Source organism: Chiloscyllium punctatum, chromosome 20, assembly GCF_047496795.1.
Source record: "Chiloscyllium punctatum isolate Juve2018m chromosome 20, sChiPun1.3, whole genome shotgun sequence".
Classification (NCBI taxonomy): Eukaryota; Metazoa; Chordata; class Chondrichthyes; order Orectolobiformes; family Hemiscylliidae; genus Chiloscyllium; species Chiloscyllium punctatum.
Genome location: NC_092758.1, coordinates 74,079,133 through 74,095,876, shown reverse-complemented (window position 1 = coordinate 74,095,876; position 16,744 = coordinate 74,079,133). Strand labels below are relative to the sequence as shown.

At 45.5% G+C, this 16,744-nt stretch overlaps 1 protein-coding gene across 1 annotated transcript in view; it reads right to left on the bottom strand.

Annotated features, from left to right (window-relative positions):
• LOC140492195 (E3 ubiquitin/ISG15 ligase TRIM25-like) overlaps positions 1-16,744 on the bottom strand; it is a 67,810-nt gene that overhangs the window by 31,143 nt on the left and 19,923 nt on the right. Inside the window, exons 2-3 of the mRNA XM_072591071.1 lie at positions 5,505-5,600; positions 4,297-4,527 (exon numbers count right to left, since the gene is read on the bottom strand). Coding sequence (XP_072447172.1) covers positions 4,297-4,527; positions 5,505-5,600 — 327 coding nt within the window. The remainder of the gene's footprint in view (positions 1-4,296; positions 4,528-5,504; positions 5,601-16,744) is intronic.

Sequence of the window (16,744 nt, the reverse complement as noted above, 5' to 3'; positions counted from 1 at the left end):
GAGCAGGACCGGGGGGGACCGATATTCCAAGTGCAGTACAGAGGGAACACTGACACTCCGAGAGCAGCACAGAAGGGGGATCGACACTCCGAGAGCAGGACAGAGCGAGCACCAAAATTCCGAGAGCCGGACAGAGGTAGCAAAAACACTCCAAGAGCAGGACGGGGGGGCCCGACACTCCAAGAGCAGGATAAAAGGGAGACCGACACTCCGAGAGCATGACAGAGGGAACACCGACACTCCGACTGCAGCACAGAGGGTGCAGCGACACTCCGAGAGCAGGCCAGAGGGAACACCGACACTCCGAGAGCAGGACAGAGGGAACACCGACACTCTGAGAGCAGGACAGAGGGAGCACGGGCAGTTCGAGAGCAGGACAGAGAGGTGGACCGACACTCCGAGAGCAGGACAGAGGGAGCACTGACACTCCGAGAGCTGGACAGAGGTAACACCGACATTCTGAGAGCAGGACAGAGGGAACATCGACAATCTGAGAGCAGGACAGAGGGAGCACGGGCAGTTCGAGAGCAGGACAGAGAGGTGGACCGACACTCCGAGAGCAGGACAGCGGGAGCACCGACACTCCGAGAGCAGGACAGAGGGAACACCAGAAACTCAGAGAGCAGGACAGAGGGAACACAGACACTCCAAGAGCAGGACAGAGGGAGAACCGACAATCCGAGAGCAGGACAGAGGGAACACCGAAATTCTGAGAGCAGGACGGGGTTGCGGGGAGGGGGGCTGGGGGTGGGGTGTCCGACATTCCAAGAGTAGGCCAGTGGGAACACCGGAAACTCCAAGAGCAGGACAGAGCGAGCACCAACACTCTGAGAGCAGGACAGAGGAATCATCGACACTCCGAGAGCAGGACAGAGGGAACACTGCCACTCCGAGAGCAGGACGGAGGGAAAACCGACACTCCGAGAGCAGGACAGAGGGAGCACCGGCACTCCAAGAGCAGGACAGAGGAATCATCGACACTCCGAGAGCAGGACAGAGGGAACACTGACTCTTCGAGAGAAGGACAGCGGGAGCACCGACACTCAGGGAGCAGGACAGAGGAAACACTGACACTCGGAGAGCAGGACAGCGGGAGCACCAACTGTCCGAGAGCAGGACAGAGGGAACACCGGAAACTCTGAGAGTAGGACAGAGGGAACACCGACACTCCAACAGCAGGACAGAGGTAGCACTGACATTCCGAGAGCAGGAAAGAGGGAACACCGACACTCCGAGAGCAGCACAGAGGGAGCCCCGACACTCTGAGAGCAGGACGGAGGGAAAACCGACACTCCGAGAGCAGGACAGAGGGAGCACCGGCACTCCGAGAGCAGGACAGAGGGAGCAACAACTCTCCAAGAGCAGAACAGAGGGAACACCAACTGTCCGAGAGCAGGAAAGAGGGAACACCGGAAACTCCGAGAGCAGGACCAAGAGAACACTGACACTCCGATAGCAGGACAGCGGGAACACCAACTGTCCGAGAGCAGGACAGAGGGAACACCGGAAACTCTGAGAGTAGAACAGAGGGAACACCGACACTCCGAGATCAGGAAAGAGGGAACACTGACACTCCGACAAACGGGACAGAGGGAACACCGACACTCCGAGAGCAGGACAGAACGGGGAACGACATTCTGATAGCAGGATTGGTGGGGGGTTAAAACATTCCAAGAGCAGGCCAGAGGGAACACTGACACTCTGAGAGCAGAACGAAGGGGGACCGACATTCTGAGAGCAAGACAGAGGGAGCACCAACATTCCGAGAGCAGGACAGCGAGAGCACAGACACTCAGAGAGCAGCCAGAGGGAACACCACCGCTCCGAGAGCAGGACAGAGTGAGCACCGACACTCCGAGAGCAGGACAGAGGGAGCACCAAAATTCCGAGAGCAGGACAGTGGGAACACCGACACTCCAAGAGCAGGACAGGGGTGCGGGGGGGGGGGGGGGGGGCGACACTCCGAGAGCAGGACAAAAGGGAGACTGACACTCCGAGAGCAGGCTAGAGGGAACATTGACAATCCGAGAGCACGACAGAGGGAGCACCGACACACCGAGACCAGGACAGGGAGCACCGACTCTCCGACAGCAGGACAGAGTTAGCACCGTCACACCAAGAGCAGGACAGAGGGAACAACGACACACCGAGAGCAGGACAGAGGGAACACCGACTCTCCGAGAGCAGGACAGAGGGAACACCAACTGTCCGAGATCAGGACAGAGTGAATACCGACACTCTGACAGCAGGACAATGGGAACACCAACACTCCGAGAGTAGCACAGAGGGAGCACCGACACACCAAGAGCAGGACAGAGGGAGCACCGACACTCCGAGAGCAGGACACAGGGGAGACCGGCACTCCGAGAGCAGGACAGGGCAACACCGACATTCCGAGAGCAGGACAGAGGGAACACTCACACACCGAGTGCAGGACAGAGGGAGCACTCACACACCGAGAGCAGGACAGAGGGAGCACCGACTCTCCGAGAGCAGGACAGAGGGAAAACCGGAAACTCTGAGAGCAGGCCAGAGGGAACAACCACACTCTGAGAGCAGGACAGAAGGGGGACCGACATTCCAAGAGCAGGACAGAGGGAACACCGACATTCCGAGGGCAGGACAGAGGGAGCACGGACAGTCCGAGAGCAGGACAGAGGGAGCACCAATATTCTGAGAGCAGGACAGAGGGAACACCAACACTCCGAGAGCAGGACAGAAGGTGCACTGCCACTCCGAGAGCAGGACAGAGGGAGCACCGATATTCTGAGAGCAGGACAGAGGGAACATCGACAATCTGAGAGCAGGACGGAAGGTGCACTGCCACTCCGAGAGCAGGACAGAGGGAGCCCCAGCTCACCCTAAACCTATACCCTCTCGTGTTCCTGCAACTACTCATCGTCTGTCTTGTGGATCAGTCAATCTTGGACACAGGAAATTGGTTGAGCTACAGCAGCAGCCCAACAGACAGAATCAAATTTATTAAGCTGTTACCAGCAAATCCCATGTACAGAAGCAGTTTGCTCTCAAACTGGCCATCATGAATTTGTTCCACCAGCGTTTTTACTTGCACATATTTCCACCGTAACAGACACACATACTCATACAGTCCCACTTGCAGACCCTCCCTGTGATGATATGTGCCTTGAAGAGGATTTTGTTTGCTCATGCTTCTCTTGAGGAGTTTGTAAACCTGGTGGAGAGATGGCTGTTCCATGGAAAGAAGCTTTGGGCTTTTAAAAATTCGATAAAAGAAGCTTGAGTGGGTGGAGAAAGGCTCGCACAGCCTCAGGGTTTTAGTTCTGCTTTCAGTTGTGAAAATTGTGTTTTGGAGCTGAGGTTGCTAGAACCAGCTCCCTCCCTCTCTCTCCCTCCCTCTCTCTCTCCCTCTCTCTCTCTCTCTCTGCTGCAAACACCAGAGTTCTCTTTCTGCTGCGAGGTTCATTCTCTTGGTATTCCTTCTCCTGGACCAGAGGAGAAAGCAAGTGAGGAAATCTGCTTTTCTGAATTTGTATTTGCAAAGGGTATGTTTATGGACTGCTGCAATATTGGAAAAGCTGATGATTGTTGTGAATGAAAAATTATCTTGTTAAGTATTTTGATAAATTTAAAGTTATGTCAATTACTTTTTTGTTTGTATTTTAATTGTGGTGTAATAATAAAGTGTTTTCTGCAAATAGCAAAAGGGTTTGACTGATTGAATCACGTGTGGAATGCAGTGCCTTATACTTCCCTCTACATAACGATACAAGTTAGGGTATAGGCTATCTCCTTGACACACACGCACAGACATACACAATCTCTCTCACACACACAAATACGCTCGCACACACACACACACACAATTCCCCCCACATACAAACACACACACAATCCTCCACAATCCCCCCCCCACACACACATGCAATCCCCCCCACACACACACATAATTCCCCACACACACATACACACATAGACACATACATACACACAATCCCACATACACACACAACCACACACACACAATCCCCCCCAACACACACACGATCCTACACATACACATACAAACACCCACAACCACACACACAATCCCACACACACACACAAAATTCCACACACATGCACACACACACAATCCCAACCCCCCCCACACACACACACAAAATTTCACACACACACAATCCCACCCCCCACCCCCCCCACACACACACACTCCCCACAAATACTAGTTTCACTAACATTCTTCAATAATTTATCCACCAGGCATCATAGAAAATTCCCTTTGCCCAGCAGTGGCCATATGTATTGAAGATGTACCTGAATAATGGAGAGAGGGTCCTTCTGCAAGAAACTCTGGATTTCTCTATCTATTAATGCAATCTGTTCCATCTTGCTGTTTAATGCTTCAGAGCAGCTTCGAATCTGAGAGAGAGCTTGGAGTCCCTCCTCATCGATCACTCTCATGGTGGATTCTTCATCTTCATCCAGTTTTCTCCTCCATTCAGAGAAGTTCTTTGATAACTTTTCTTTAATCTGATTGATTTGTGTCTGAAAACCAAACCAACTCTCATTACAAACAGTCCTTTCTCACAGCTGTTACCCTGAGCACACGGCACTTTCCAGGTTAGTTTGTTTTGATCACTACCACATCACCATTAAAGATAGACAAGCAGTGGAGATTGTCCACTGCGAGGGAAAACAAAATGTCGTCAGGGTTACCTTGAGTTAAAAAGAAAGGGCACTTCCATCCACACCTGCAGTGACGGCTCCAGTTTTGGTGCCGTACCTGGTGAAGGAGATTGAGGTTCTAGAGTGAATGGTAACCAGAATGACAAAGACTGTGATGGATTTCAGTTCAGGGGATCATCTGGAAAAGGTCAGTTGATTGAGAGAAAGGCAAGCTGAGAGAGACAAGGTTAAATTGATAGAGAGAATATCAGACTCACTGATTGGGTGAGGCATTTGAGAAGGGTCAGGATGGTCAGACTAGAGGGCAGGTAAATTAAATGCAGAGACAGAAAGTTAGATAAGACGCCAGTGTCCTCAATATCTGCAACAAAGCCCCTGAGCATGCAGTGGGGATGGAAACACTCCCACCCTTCAAATGGAAGCTGGTGAGGAATTTCTCAGGATTTGTTCCAAATTGGGTGCAAGTGTTCATTCTGTCCTCTGTTTGTCTTTGTCAGATGAGGACATGGTTCATGGTGGATCAGTGGGTGTGTGAATGAACTCTCTCTGCATGGGGCAGGCTCACTGGCGTGAGTGGGATTTTCTTCCCTTTCCTTTCTAATTTCAGATGATCCCGGCTCCAAGACAAGTCTTCAACTGCCACTGTGTGTGTTTCAGTAAATCCAGTGTCCGAGTGATGGAATAATATTCCCTGGGAGATGCAGGGAGAGTTAAACAGCTGCCCCTCACATCAAACACAGGGGAGCTCAGTGTAATCAGTGACTCAGTTCGAACAGAACCAGCCTGATTAAGTGAGTCGAGGTACCTTTTCCAAATCTAGTCCTAATTTTAGCTACCTTTATTTCAGCTTCTGATCTCTCCAATTCTTCCTTTTTGCTGGAACAATTCCTCTGGATGTCGTCAATCTTCTCAAATTCTTTCTCTAACTTTACCTGGAAAGATGTTTGGAAATTGTTTAAAATAACAATTTGCAGTTAATTTCATAAAATATCCTGAGTGTAATCAATCAAAAATTATATCAGAGTGAGTGAAAATCCCTGGTGTCATATTATCACCCTAATTGCTGAATTTAAGGTGATTAGTTTGCTTCTTTGTCTGTCTATGGGACACCTCCCAGTAAATATGCAGCACTGATTCTGTCTCTCCATAAGTGTATAAGTTGCTTGTACTTTGGCCTCAGTGATGGAGTTTGGACATGCAGTAGTCCTGGCTGTCTTGAACATGTTCAGCAAGGACCTCTCTCATGGTGATCATTCTAAACCTGTCAACCTCTCACTGCACTTGTGAGCTACCTGCTGTGTTTCACACATCCGAAGAATGTCTGTTGGTTGATCATGCTCAGAAAGTTTATTCCACATGGGGCACTGAGACAGAAGGCAGGCAGAAGGTGGATTTAACAGGAGTGGGGAAGTGAAGTGCAGCATCGTCAGTCAGTGAGTGGGTCAGAGTGACAGTGATATTTATGAGGACAGAAAGCCAGCCGATGACGGGATAAGAGCAATCTTTTTAATGAGTTTTCCAAGGGCTACAGTGAATGGTTGAAGTTTTCATATATTATAAATTTAGAAGCTTAAAAAAGTTATGTGTTGGAATCATAGAGATGTACAACCGGAAGCAGACCCTTCAAGTCCCGCTTGTCCATACTGATCACATATCCCAACCTAATCTAGTCCCAATTGCCAGCACATGGCCCATACCCCTCTAAACCCTTCCCATTCATATACCCACATAGATGCCTTTTAAATGCTGTAATTGTACCAGTCTCCACCACTTCCTCTGGCAGTTCCTTCCAAACACGTACCATCCTCTACATGAAAAAATTGCCCCTTAGGTCTCTTTTAAATCTATCTCCTCTCACCCTAAACCTATGCCCTCTAGTTCTAGACGACCCCACCCTGGGGAAGGACCTTGTCTATTTACCCTATCCATGCACCTCATGATTTTATAAACCTCCATAGGTCACCCCTCAGCCTCCAATGCTCCAGGGAAAACAGCGCCATCCTGTTCAGCCTCTCCCTATAGCTCAAATCCTCCAACTCTGGCAACATCTTTGTAAATCTTTTCTAAACCCTGTCAAGTTTCACAACATCCTTCCCATAGAAGGGAGACCAGAATTGCATACAATATTCCAAAAGTGGCCTAACCAATGTCCTGTACAATGCTCGGAGTAATAAAGGAAAGCATACCAAATGCCTTCTTCACTATCCTATCTACCTGCGACTCTACTTTCATGGAGCTATGAACCTGTACTCCAAAGTCTCTTTGTTCAGTAACACTCCCCAGGATCTTACCATTAGGTGCATAAGTCTAGCCCTGCTTTGCTTTTCCAAAATGCAGCACCTTGCATTTATCTGAATGTGAGGGAGTGTGTGGCACAGTGGCTGGGGGGTGTGGCATGGTAGTTGGGGGCAGCACAGTTGCTTAAGGGTTAACACTTCTGCCCTCCAGTGCCGGGGACCCAGGTTCGATTCCAGCCTTGAGAGACTGTCTGTGTGAAGTTTGCACATTCTCCCTGTGTCTGCGTGGGTTTCCTCTGGGTGTTCCAGTTTCCTCTCACAATCCATAGATGTGCAGGTCAGGTGAACTGACCATGCTAAATTGCCCATAGTGTTCAGGGATGTTTAGGTTGGGTGCATTAGTCAGGGGTAAATGTAGAGTAATAGGGGAATGGATCTGGGTGGGTTACTCTTCAGAGGGTCAGTGTGGGCTTTCTGGGTCAAAAGGCCTATTTCCACACTGCAGGGATTTTATTCTGTGATTCTATGATTAAATCCCATCTGCCACTCTTCAGACCATTGGCGCAACTGATCAAGATCCTGTTACGTTCTGAGGCAACCTTCTTCGCTGTCCACTGCACCGCCAATTTTGGTGTCATCTGCAAACTTACTAACTATACCTCCTATGTTCACATCGAAATCATCGAAATAAATAGTGAAAAGCACTGGACCCAGCACCAATCCTTGTGGCACTCCATTGGTCACAGGCCTCCAGTCTGAAAAACAACCCTCCCCCACCCCCACCTGTCTTTTACCTTCAGGCCATTTCAACGGAGTTTGTTTTTCACATTGCAAAAGTTGATCATGACTTTCTTTCAGTTCAGACTTTTTTTACAAGCTGTTTGGAGACCATCAGTAATCAGCTGAGGTTTTTTCATTCTAAATTTGGAACTGAAAAGCTATATATGTTTGAAAGGGAGTCTCTTTCTCACATTGTAAGATATTTTTTAAAAAGTCGAACAGTTTTTTTTGAAATAAGGTGAAGTGTTTTGATTTCAGGGAACCTTACGTGTGATCAGCTCTGGAGAAGACTCTATTTCGAGGGATTGAAGAGGAGTCATTTTAATTAAATTAATCAGCTAAGTGGTTAATTTTATTTAAGCTTTATATCCTTGATGTGTGTGCATATATATTTTTTCCACTTTAACATTACTTTGTGTAGGTAATGAAAGTTGGTTTATTTTGCATGAGATATTATCGAACATTTTTTAGCCTTAATGTCATTAAGGAGGAGAAAATGAGGACTGCAGATACTGGAAATCAGATTCAGAGTGTGGTGCTGGAAAAACACAGCCTGCCAGGCAGCATCCGTGGAGCAGGCGAATCAATGTTTTGGGCATAGCCCTTCATCAGCCTCATTCCTAATGAAGAGCTTATGCTCAAAACATCGATTCTCCTGCATAAGCTCTTCATTAGGAATGAGGCTGATGAAGGGCTATGCCCAAAACATTGATTCGCCTGCTCCACGGATGCTGCCTGGCAGGCTGTGTTTTTCCAGCACCACATTCTTCGACTCTTAATGCCATTGAGGGCATTTAAGAGCTACGAAGAAGGATCGCTAATAGCTTTAGGAAAGTGATTTAGAAAAGGATCAGTCAGATAGATGGGTGACTGTCAGGAAGGTAAGAAAGTAATGCAAAGGTATCCAGTAGCTTTTCCTCTTTCAAAAAGATATTCTGTTTTTGGAACTGTTGAAGGGGATATCCTATCTGAGGAAAATGGAAGGGCCAGTCACTTATTGGACACTTGGAATGATTCCTATTTTAGGCAGTATTTGACAATATTGTCTCCTATCAGGTGCAAGGACAGGAGATTCTGTGGCAGTGAGTATAAATTTAGAATGGTCTGTTGCTTTCCTAGTGCTGGGATTCAGGATGTCTCTAAGCATTTCAAGCATATTGTTAAAGGTATGACTGAGAAGGCAGAAATTATTGTACCCATTGGTAGGAATGACACTTTTAGGGAAAAGGTTAAAACGAATTTAAGAGGTCAGGTAGAAGATTTTAAAAAAAGAACCTTCAAAGTAGTAATTTCTGGTTTACTCCCAGTGTCACTGAGGGGAGGACTAAAAGGATAATGAAGAGCTGGTGTTTTTTCAGGGATTCTGGGTTTTGGTCACTTGGGATAGAAAAGACTGTTCAAAATGGATGAGTCTAACCTGAACAGAAAAAGGACCAATATCCTAGTGGGGAAATTTGCTCATGCCATTAGGGAGACTTTATACCGATAGACAGAGGGAGTAGAGGAATTCTAAGTAGCAGTGTAAATGGAAGGATTGATGGGAAAAGATCCTGGATGCCTGGAGAGTATGTCAATTAGAAAGGAAAGACAACAGAGAGTCAGAGGTATGTAGTAACTCTGAAGAACTAAATTGCATTTATTTCAATGCAAGGAGTCTTACACGTAAGGCTGACGAACTCAGGGCATATTTAAGAATTGGGATGGCATTGCTAATACAGAAGCTGGGCTGAAAGATAGACGGGACTGGCAGCTCCATGTTCCGGGATTTAGATGCTACAGGAAGGAAAGGAAAAAAAGCAATAATGGAGGGGGGTGGGGGTATGTTTTTGTTTAAGGAATACATTACTTCTATAACTAGAGAAGATATTTCTGAAAAAGTTGTCCACTGAAAATATATTGGTAGAAGTTAGAAATAAGATAGGAAAGATCACTTTATTGGAATTGCCTGTGCCACGTGCTAGTGAGGTAAGGAATAGGGAGAGAAAGAAGTTGAACACGTGGCTACAGGGATGATGCAGGAAGGAGGGTTTCGGGTGTTTGGATAATTGGAGCTCTTTCTGGGGTAGGTGAGACCTCTACAAGCAGGATGGTCTTCATCTAAACCAGAGGGGTACCAATATCCTGGGGGGGGGGTGGAAATTCGCTAAAGCTATTAAGGAGGGTTTAAACTAATACAGCAGGGGGATGGGAACCAAAATTGTAGGACAGGTACAGAAGAGGATGAGAGTAGGGAGTTCCCAAATCAAGTATCTGACACTGGCAAGTGAGAACCTGGTTTGAAGTGTGTGTACTTCAACACGAGGAGCATCCGAAATAAAGTGGGTGAACTGGCAGCATGGGTTGGTACCTGGGACTTCGATGTTGTGGTCATTACGGAGACATGGATAGAGCAGGGACAGGAATGGGTATTGCAGGTTCCAGGATGCAGATGTTTCAGTAAGAACAGAAAGGATGGTAAAAGAGGGGGAGGTGTGGCATTGTTGATCAGGGACAACATTACAGTTGTAGAAAGGATGCTTGGGGACTCGTTAACTGAGGTAGTATGGGCTGAAGTTAGAAACAGGAAAGGAGAAGTCACCGTGCTGGGAGTGTTCTATAGGCCTCCAAATAGTCCCAGAGATGTAGAGGAAAGGATAGAAAAGATGATTTTCGATACAAGTGAGAGAGGCAGGGAGTTGTCATGGGGGACTTCAACTATCCAAATATTGACTGGGATCACTACAGTATGAGTACTATAGATGGGTCAGTTTTTGTCCAGTGTATGCAGGAGGGCTTCCTGACACAGTATGTAGACAGACCTACAAGGGGCGAAGCCACTTTAGATTTAGTACTGGGTAATGAGCCTGGCCAGGTGTTAGATTTGGAAGTAGGTGAGCACTTTGGAGACAGTGAACACAATTCTGTCAGATTTACTTTAGTGATGGAAAGGGATAGGTGTACTCCACCGAGCAAGAGTTACAACTGGGCGAAGGGAAATTATGATGCAATTAGGAAAGATTTAGGAAGCGTAGAATGGGGAAGGAAACTGCAGGGGATGAGCACATTAAAAACGTGGAGCTTATTCAAGGAAAAGCTCCTGTGTGTCCTAGATAAGTATGTACCCGTCAGGCAGGGAGGAAGATATAGAACGTGTGAGCCGTGGTTTACTAAGGAAGTGGAATCTCTGGTCAAGAAGAAGAAGGCGGCTTATGTTAGGACAAAGTGTGAAAACTCAGTTAGGGCACTTGAGGGTTACAAGGAAGTCAGGAAAGACCTAAAAAGAGAGCTCAGAAGAACCAGGAGGGGACATGAGAAGTTGTTGGCGGATAGGATCAGGGTTAACCCTAAGGCTTTCCATAGGTATGTCAGGAATAAAAGAATGATGAGAGTTAAATTAGGGCCAATCAAGGATAATAGTGGGAAGTTGTGTGTGGAGTCAGAGGAGATAGGGGAAGCACTAAGTAAATATTTTGGACAGTGTTCACTATAGAAAATGAAAATGTTAGCGAGGAAGATACAGAGATACTTGCATCTAGACGAGAAGAGATTGAGGTTCACAAGGAAGAGGTATTAGAAATACTGCACAGTGTGAAAATAGACAAGTCCCCTGGGCCGGATGGGATCTATCCTAGGATCCTCTGCGAAGCAAGGGAAGAGACTGCCGAGCCTTTGGCATTGATCTTCAAAACACCATTGTCTACAGGAATAGTGCTTGAGGACTGAAGGATAGCAAATGTGGTTCCCTTGTTCAAAAAGGGTAGTAGAGACAACCCTGGTAATTACAGACCAGTGAGTCTCTCTTCAGTTGTTGGCAAAGTATTGGAAAAGGTTATAAGAGATAGGATTTATAACCATCTAGAAAAGAATAATCTAATCAGGGAATATCAGCACGGCTTTGTGAAGGGTAGGTCGTGCCTAACGATTCTTATTGACTTTTTTGACAAAGTGACCAAATAGGTAGATGAGAGTAAACCGGTTGATGTGGTGTATATGGATTTCAGCAAGGCATTCGATAAGGTTCCCCACAGTAGGCTATTATACAAAATGCAGAGGAATGGGATTGTGGGAGACATAGCAGTTTGGATCAGTAATTGGCTTGCTGAAAGAAAACAGAGGGTTGTAGTTGATGGAACATGTTCATCTTGGTGTCCGCAAGGGTCGGTGTTGGGTCCATTGCTGTTCGTCATTTTTATGAATGACCTGGATGAGGGCTAAGAAGGGTGGGTTAGTAAATTTGCGGACGACTCTAAGGTCAGTGGAGTTGTGGATAGTGACGAAGGATGTAGTAGGTTGCAGAGAGGCATTGATAGGATGCAGAGCTGGGCTGAGAGGTGGCAAATGGAGTTTAACGTGGACAAGTGTGAGGGGATACACTTTGGGCCGGAGTAATCGGAATGCAAAGTACTGGGCTAATGGTAGGATTCTTGGGAGTTCAGATGAGCAGAGAGATCTCAGTGTCCCTGTACACAGATCCCTGAAAGTTGCCACCCAGATTGACAGGGCTGTTAAGAAGGCATACAGTGTTTTGGCCTTTATTAATAGAGGGATTGAGTTCCGGAACCAGGAGGTTATGCTGCAGCTGTACAAAGCTCTGGTACAGCCACACTTGGAGTATTGTGTACAGTTCTGGTCACCGCATTATAAGAAGGATGTGGAAGCTTTGGGAAGGGTGCAGAGGAGATTTACTAGGATGTTGCCTGGTATGGAAGGAATGTCTTACGAGGAAAGGCTGAGGGCCTTGAGGCTGTTCTCGTTAGAGAGAAGAAGGTTGAGAGGTGACTTAATAGAGACATACAAGATAATAAGAGGGTTAGATAGGGTGGATAGGGAGAGCCTTTTTCCAAATATGGGGACGGCAAACACGAGGGGACACAACTTTAAAGTGAGGGGAGATAGGTATAAGACAGATGTCAGAGATAGTTTCTTTACTCAGAGAGTAGTAAGGGTATGGAATACTTTGCCTGCAACGGTAGTAGATTCGTCAAGTTGAAGTGCATTTAAGTCGTCATTGGACAGGCAAATGGACGTACATGAAATAGTGTAGGTGGGATGGGATTCAGATTAGTATGACAGGGCGGCACAACATCGAGTGCCGAAGGGCCTATACTGCGCTGTAATGTTCTATGTTCTATGTACTATAGGCTCCCAGTAGTCAGTGGGAAATAGAGAAACAAATATGTAAGGAGATTTCATATATGTCAGCATAAAGTTGTAATACAAAGGGATTTTAATTTTCCAAACACTGACTGAGGTTACCATTGTGTTAAAGGTCTGGATGTGAAGAATTTATCAAATGTGTTCAAAAAAAATTGCTTCATCAATATGTAGATGCTCCTACTTGAGAAGGAGCAAACTAGACCTTCTTTTGGGCACTAGGCAGGTGACTGACATAAATGGGGGAGGACACTTTGGGTCTAGTGATCATGATTCTATTAGTTTCAAAATGGTTATTGAAAATGATAAGCCTTCCATAAAAGTTAAGGTTTTTAACTGGAGTAAGACAAATTTTAATGACATGAGACAAGATCTACCAAAAGTTGATTGCAGTGGACCATTCACAGGTAAAAGGACGTCTGACAAGTGAAAGACTTTCAAGGGTGTGATGACGAGAGTGCAGAAACATGTTCCTGTTAGAGTGAGGCTGGTAAGATTAAGGAACAATGGATGAATAAAGATGTTGATTCAACAGTAAAACAGAATCTTATTTTAACTATGGAAAACTTAGTTCAATTGAATCTCTTAATCAATATAAAGGGTGTAGAAAGAAATCAGGAAGACAAAGAGGGACTATGAGATAGCTTTGGCAAATAAGGAGAAGGATAATCCAAAAGGATTCTACAAATACATTAAGAGCGAGAGGGTAACTAGAGAGAGGGTAGGGGCTCCTTAAAGATCAAGGAAATTGTTTTTGTGTTGAACCCCAGGAGATAGCAGACATACTAAATAAATATTTTGCTTCAGTTTTTACTGTGAAGAAAGAAAAAGAGGCTAGAAACACACGTAAATAAATGTGGATGTTTTAAAAACAGTTTACATTACAGAAGAGGAAATTCAGGAGGTCTCAGATAATATACAGGTGGATAAATCTCCAAGACCTGATCTAATGTATCCCAGAATGCTGTGGGAAGAAAGGAAGGAAATTTGTGACATCCCTTGTGGAAATAATTCCATCACCTTTAACTCCAGGTGAAGTGCCTGATGATTGGAGGGTGGCTAATGTTGTACCTTAGTTTTAGAAAGGTCGTAAGGAGCAACCAGAAACCTATGAGGCTGATTTTGGTTGTGGGCAAATTGTTGGAGGTGATTTTAAAAGGTAGAATTATTGAATATTTCGAGAGGCAGAAATTGATGAGGGACAGTCAGCATTGTTTTGTGTGAGGAAAATCATATCTCATAAACTTGATTGAGGTTCTTTGAGGAAGTTAACAAAAAGATTCATGAGGGGCAGAGCAGTAGACAAACAAAAACAGAAATTTCTGGAAAGGTTCAACAGGTCTGACAGCATCTGCAAATAGAAATCAAAGTTAACACTTTGGGTCCCGTGACCCTTCCTCAGAACTCACCTCAGAAATAAAGAACTTGTAGAGGTTATTTACTTGGACCTAAGTAAAGCCTTCAACAAGGTTTTGCATGGTAGACTAATTAGTAAAGTTAGGTCACATGGGATTCTAGGTGAGCTTGCCAATTGGATACAGAAATAGCTTAATGGCAGGAGGCATAGAGTGGTGATAGAGGGTTGCTTTTTGGACGAGAGACCAGTGGGACCAGTGGTGCACCACAGGGATCTGTTCTGGATCCTCTTTTGTTTGTCATTTATATAAATGATTTGAATGAGAATATCGAAGACATGGTTAATAAGTTTGTGGACAACATCAAAATTGGTGGCATAGTAGACAGTGAAAAAGGTTTTCTAAGATTACAAAGAGATCTTAATCAAATGGGTCAATGGGCTGAAAAATAGCAGACGGTGTTCGATCTGGATAAATGTGAGGTTTTGCATTTTGGTTCAATGATCAAGAGTCGGGCTTATACAATTAATGGTAGGGCTTTGGATAGTGTTGTAGAACAGAGGAACCTAGGGGGTTCGGGTACATAAATCATATATAGTCAAGGTGGTTAAAAAGGCATTTGGCACACTACACTTGCCTTTGTTGCTCATTCCTTTAAATATAGGAATTGGGAAGTCAGGTGGAGGTATTACAGGACATTGCTGAGGCGTCTTCTGGAGTGCTGTATCCAGGTGTGGTCACTCAGTTATAGGAGGGATATTATTAAACTGGAGAGGGTTCAGAAGAGGTTTACCAGGATGTTGCCAGGTATGAGGTCATTGTACACATTGGCATTAATGACATAAGAAGACAAAAGGATGAGATTCTAAGGAGAGAATATAGGAAGTTAGGCAGGAATTTAAAAAGTAAGTCCTCAAAGGTAGTAATATTCGGATTACTCCCAGTGCCAGTGAAGGTAGGAATAGGCGAATAGAGCAGCTGAATGTATGGCTGGGGAGCTGGTACAGGGGAGAAGGCTTCTCAGATTTGGATCTTTGGAATCTCTTCTGGGGTAGAAATGACCTGGACTGGACGGATTGCACCTGAATTGGAAGGGGACTAATATCCCGGCAGGGAGATTTGGTACAGCTGTTCAGGAGGATTTAAACTACTATGGGGGGGCAGATAATGGGACCCAGAAGATAGTGAGGAATGAGTTCAGTCTGAGACTGGTGCATTCGGGAAAAGGAGCAAGTCAAACAGTTAGGGAAGGTAGGAACAAAGTGAAGAATGTAGTATCACTGATAAATTAAACTGTATTTATTTCAATGCAAGAGTGGCCTAACAGGGAAGGCAGATGAACTTAGGGCATGGTTGGGAACATGGGACTGGGGTATCATAGCAATTACAGAGATGTAGCTCAGGAATAGACAGGACAGGCAGTTTAATGTTCCAGGATATACATACTATAGTAAGAATAGAAAGGGGGCAAGAGAGTGGTGTTTTTGATTAAGGATAACATTATGGCTGTACTTAGGGAGAATATTCCTGGGAATACGTCCAGTGAAGTTACTTGGATGGAGCTCAGAAATAAGAAAGGGATGATTATCTGATTAGGATTGTACTATCGACCTCCCAACAGTCAGTGGGAAATTGAAAAACAAATTGGTAAGCAGATCTCAGTTATCTGTAAGATTAATAGGGTGGTTATGGTAGGGGATTTTAACTTTCCAAACATAGGCTGGGACTGCTTGAGTGTTAAGGGTTTAGCTGGAGAGAAATTTGTTAAGTGTGTGGATGTATCCACAAGAGAAGGTGCAAAACTTACCTACTCTTGGGAAATAGGGCAGGGCAGGTGGGGGAGAGCTTTGGGGCCAGCGACCACAATTCTCTCATTTTAAAATAGTGGTAGAAAAGGATAGTTGAAGTTCTAAATTGGAGGAAGACCAATTTTGGTATCAGGCAAGAACTTTCAAAAGTTGAGTGGGGGCAGATATATGCAGGTAAAGGGACAGCTGGAAAATAGGAAGCCTTCAAAAATGAGATACATGAGAGCAGAGACAGTATGTTCTCTTAGAGTGAAGTGCAAGGCCGGTAGATATAGAGAATGCTGAATGACTAGGAAAATTGAAGTTTTGGTCAAGAATAAGAAGGAAGCATATTTCAGTTATAGACAGCAGGGATAGAATGATTCCTTAGAACAGTGTAAAGACAGTAAGAGTATAGAATAGAATAAAATAGAATAGAATCCCTACAATGTGGAAACAGACCCTTCAGCCCAGCAAGTCCACACCAACCCTCTGAAGAGCATCCCACCCAGACCATTCCCCATTACAGTACATTTACCCCTGACTAATACACCTAACCTACACATCTCTGAACACACTGGGCGATTTAACATGGCCAATTTACCTAATCAGCAAATCTGAGAATTGTGGTAGGAAACTGGAACACCCGGAGGAAACCTATGTAAACATGGGGAGAATGTGCAAATTCCACGTGGACGGTTGCCAAGACTGGAATCGAACCCAGGTCCCAGTGCTGTGAGGCAGCAGTGCTAACCCCTGACCCACTGTGCTGCCCCCAACCCCA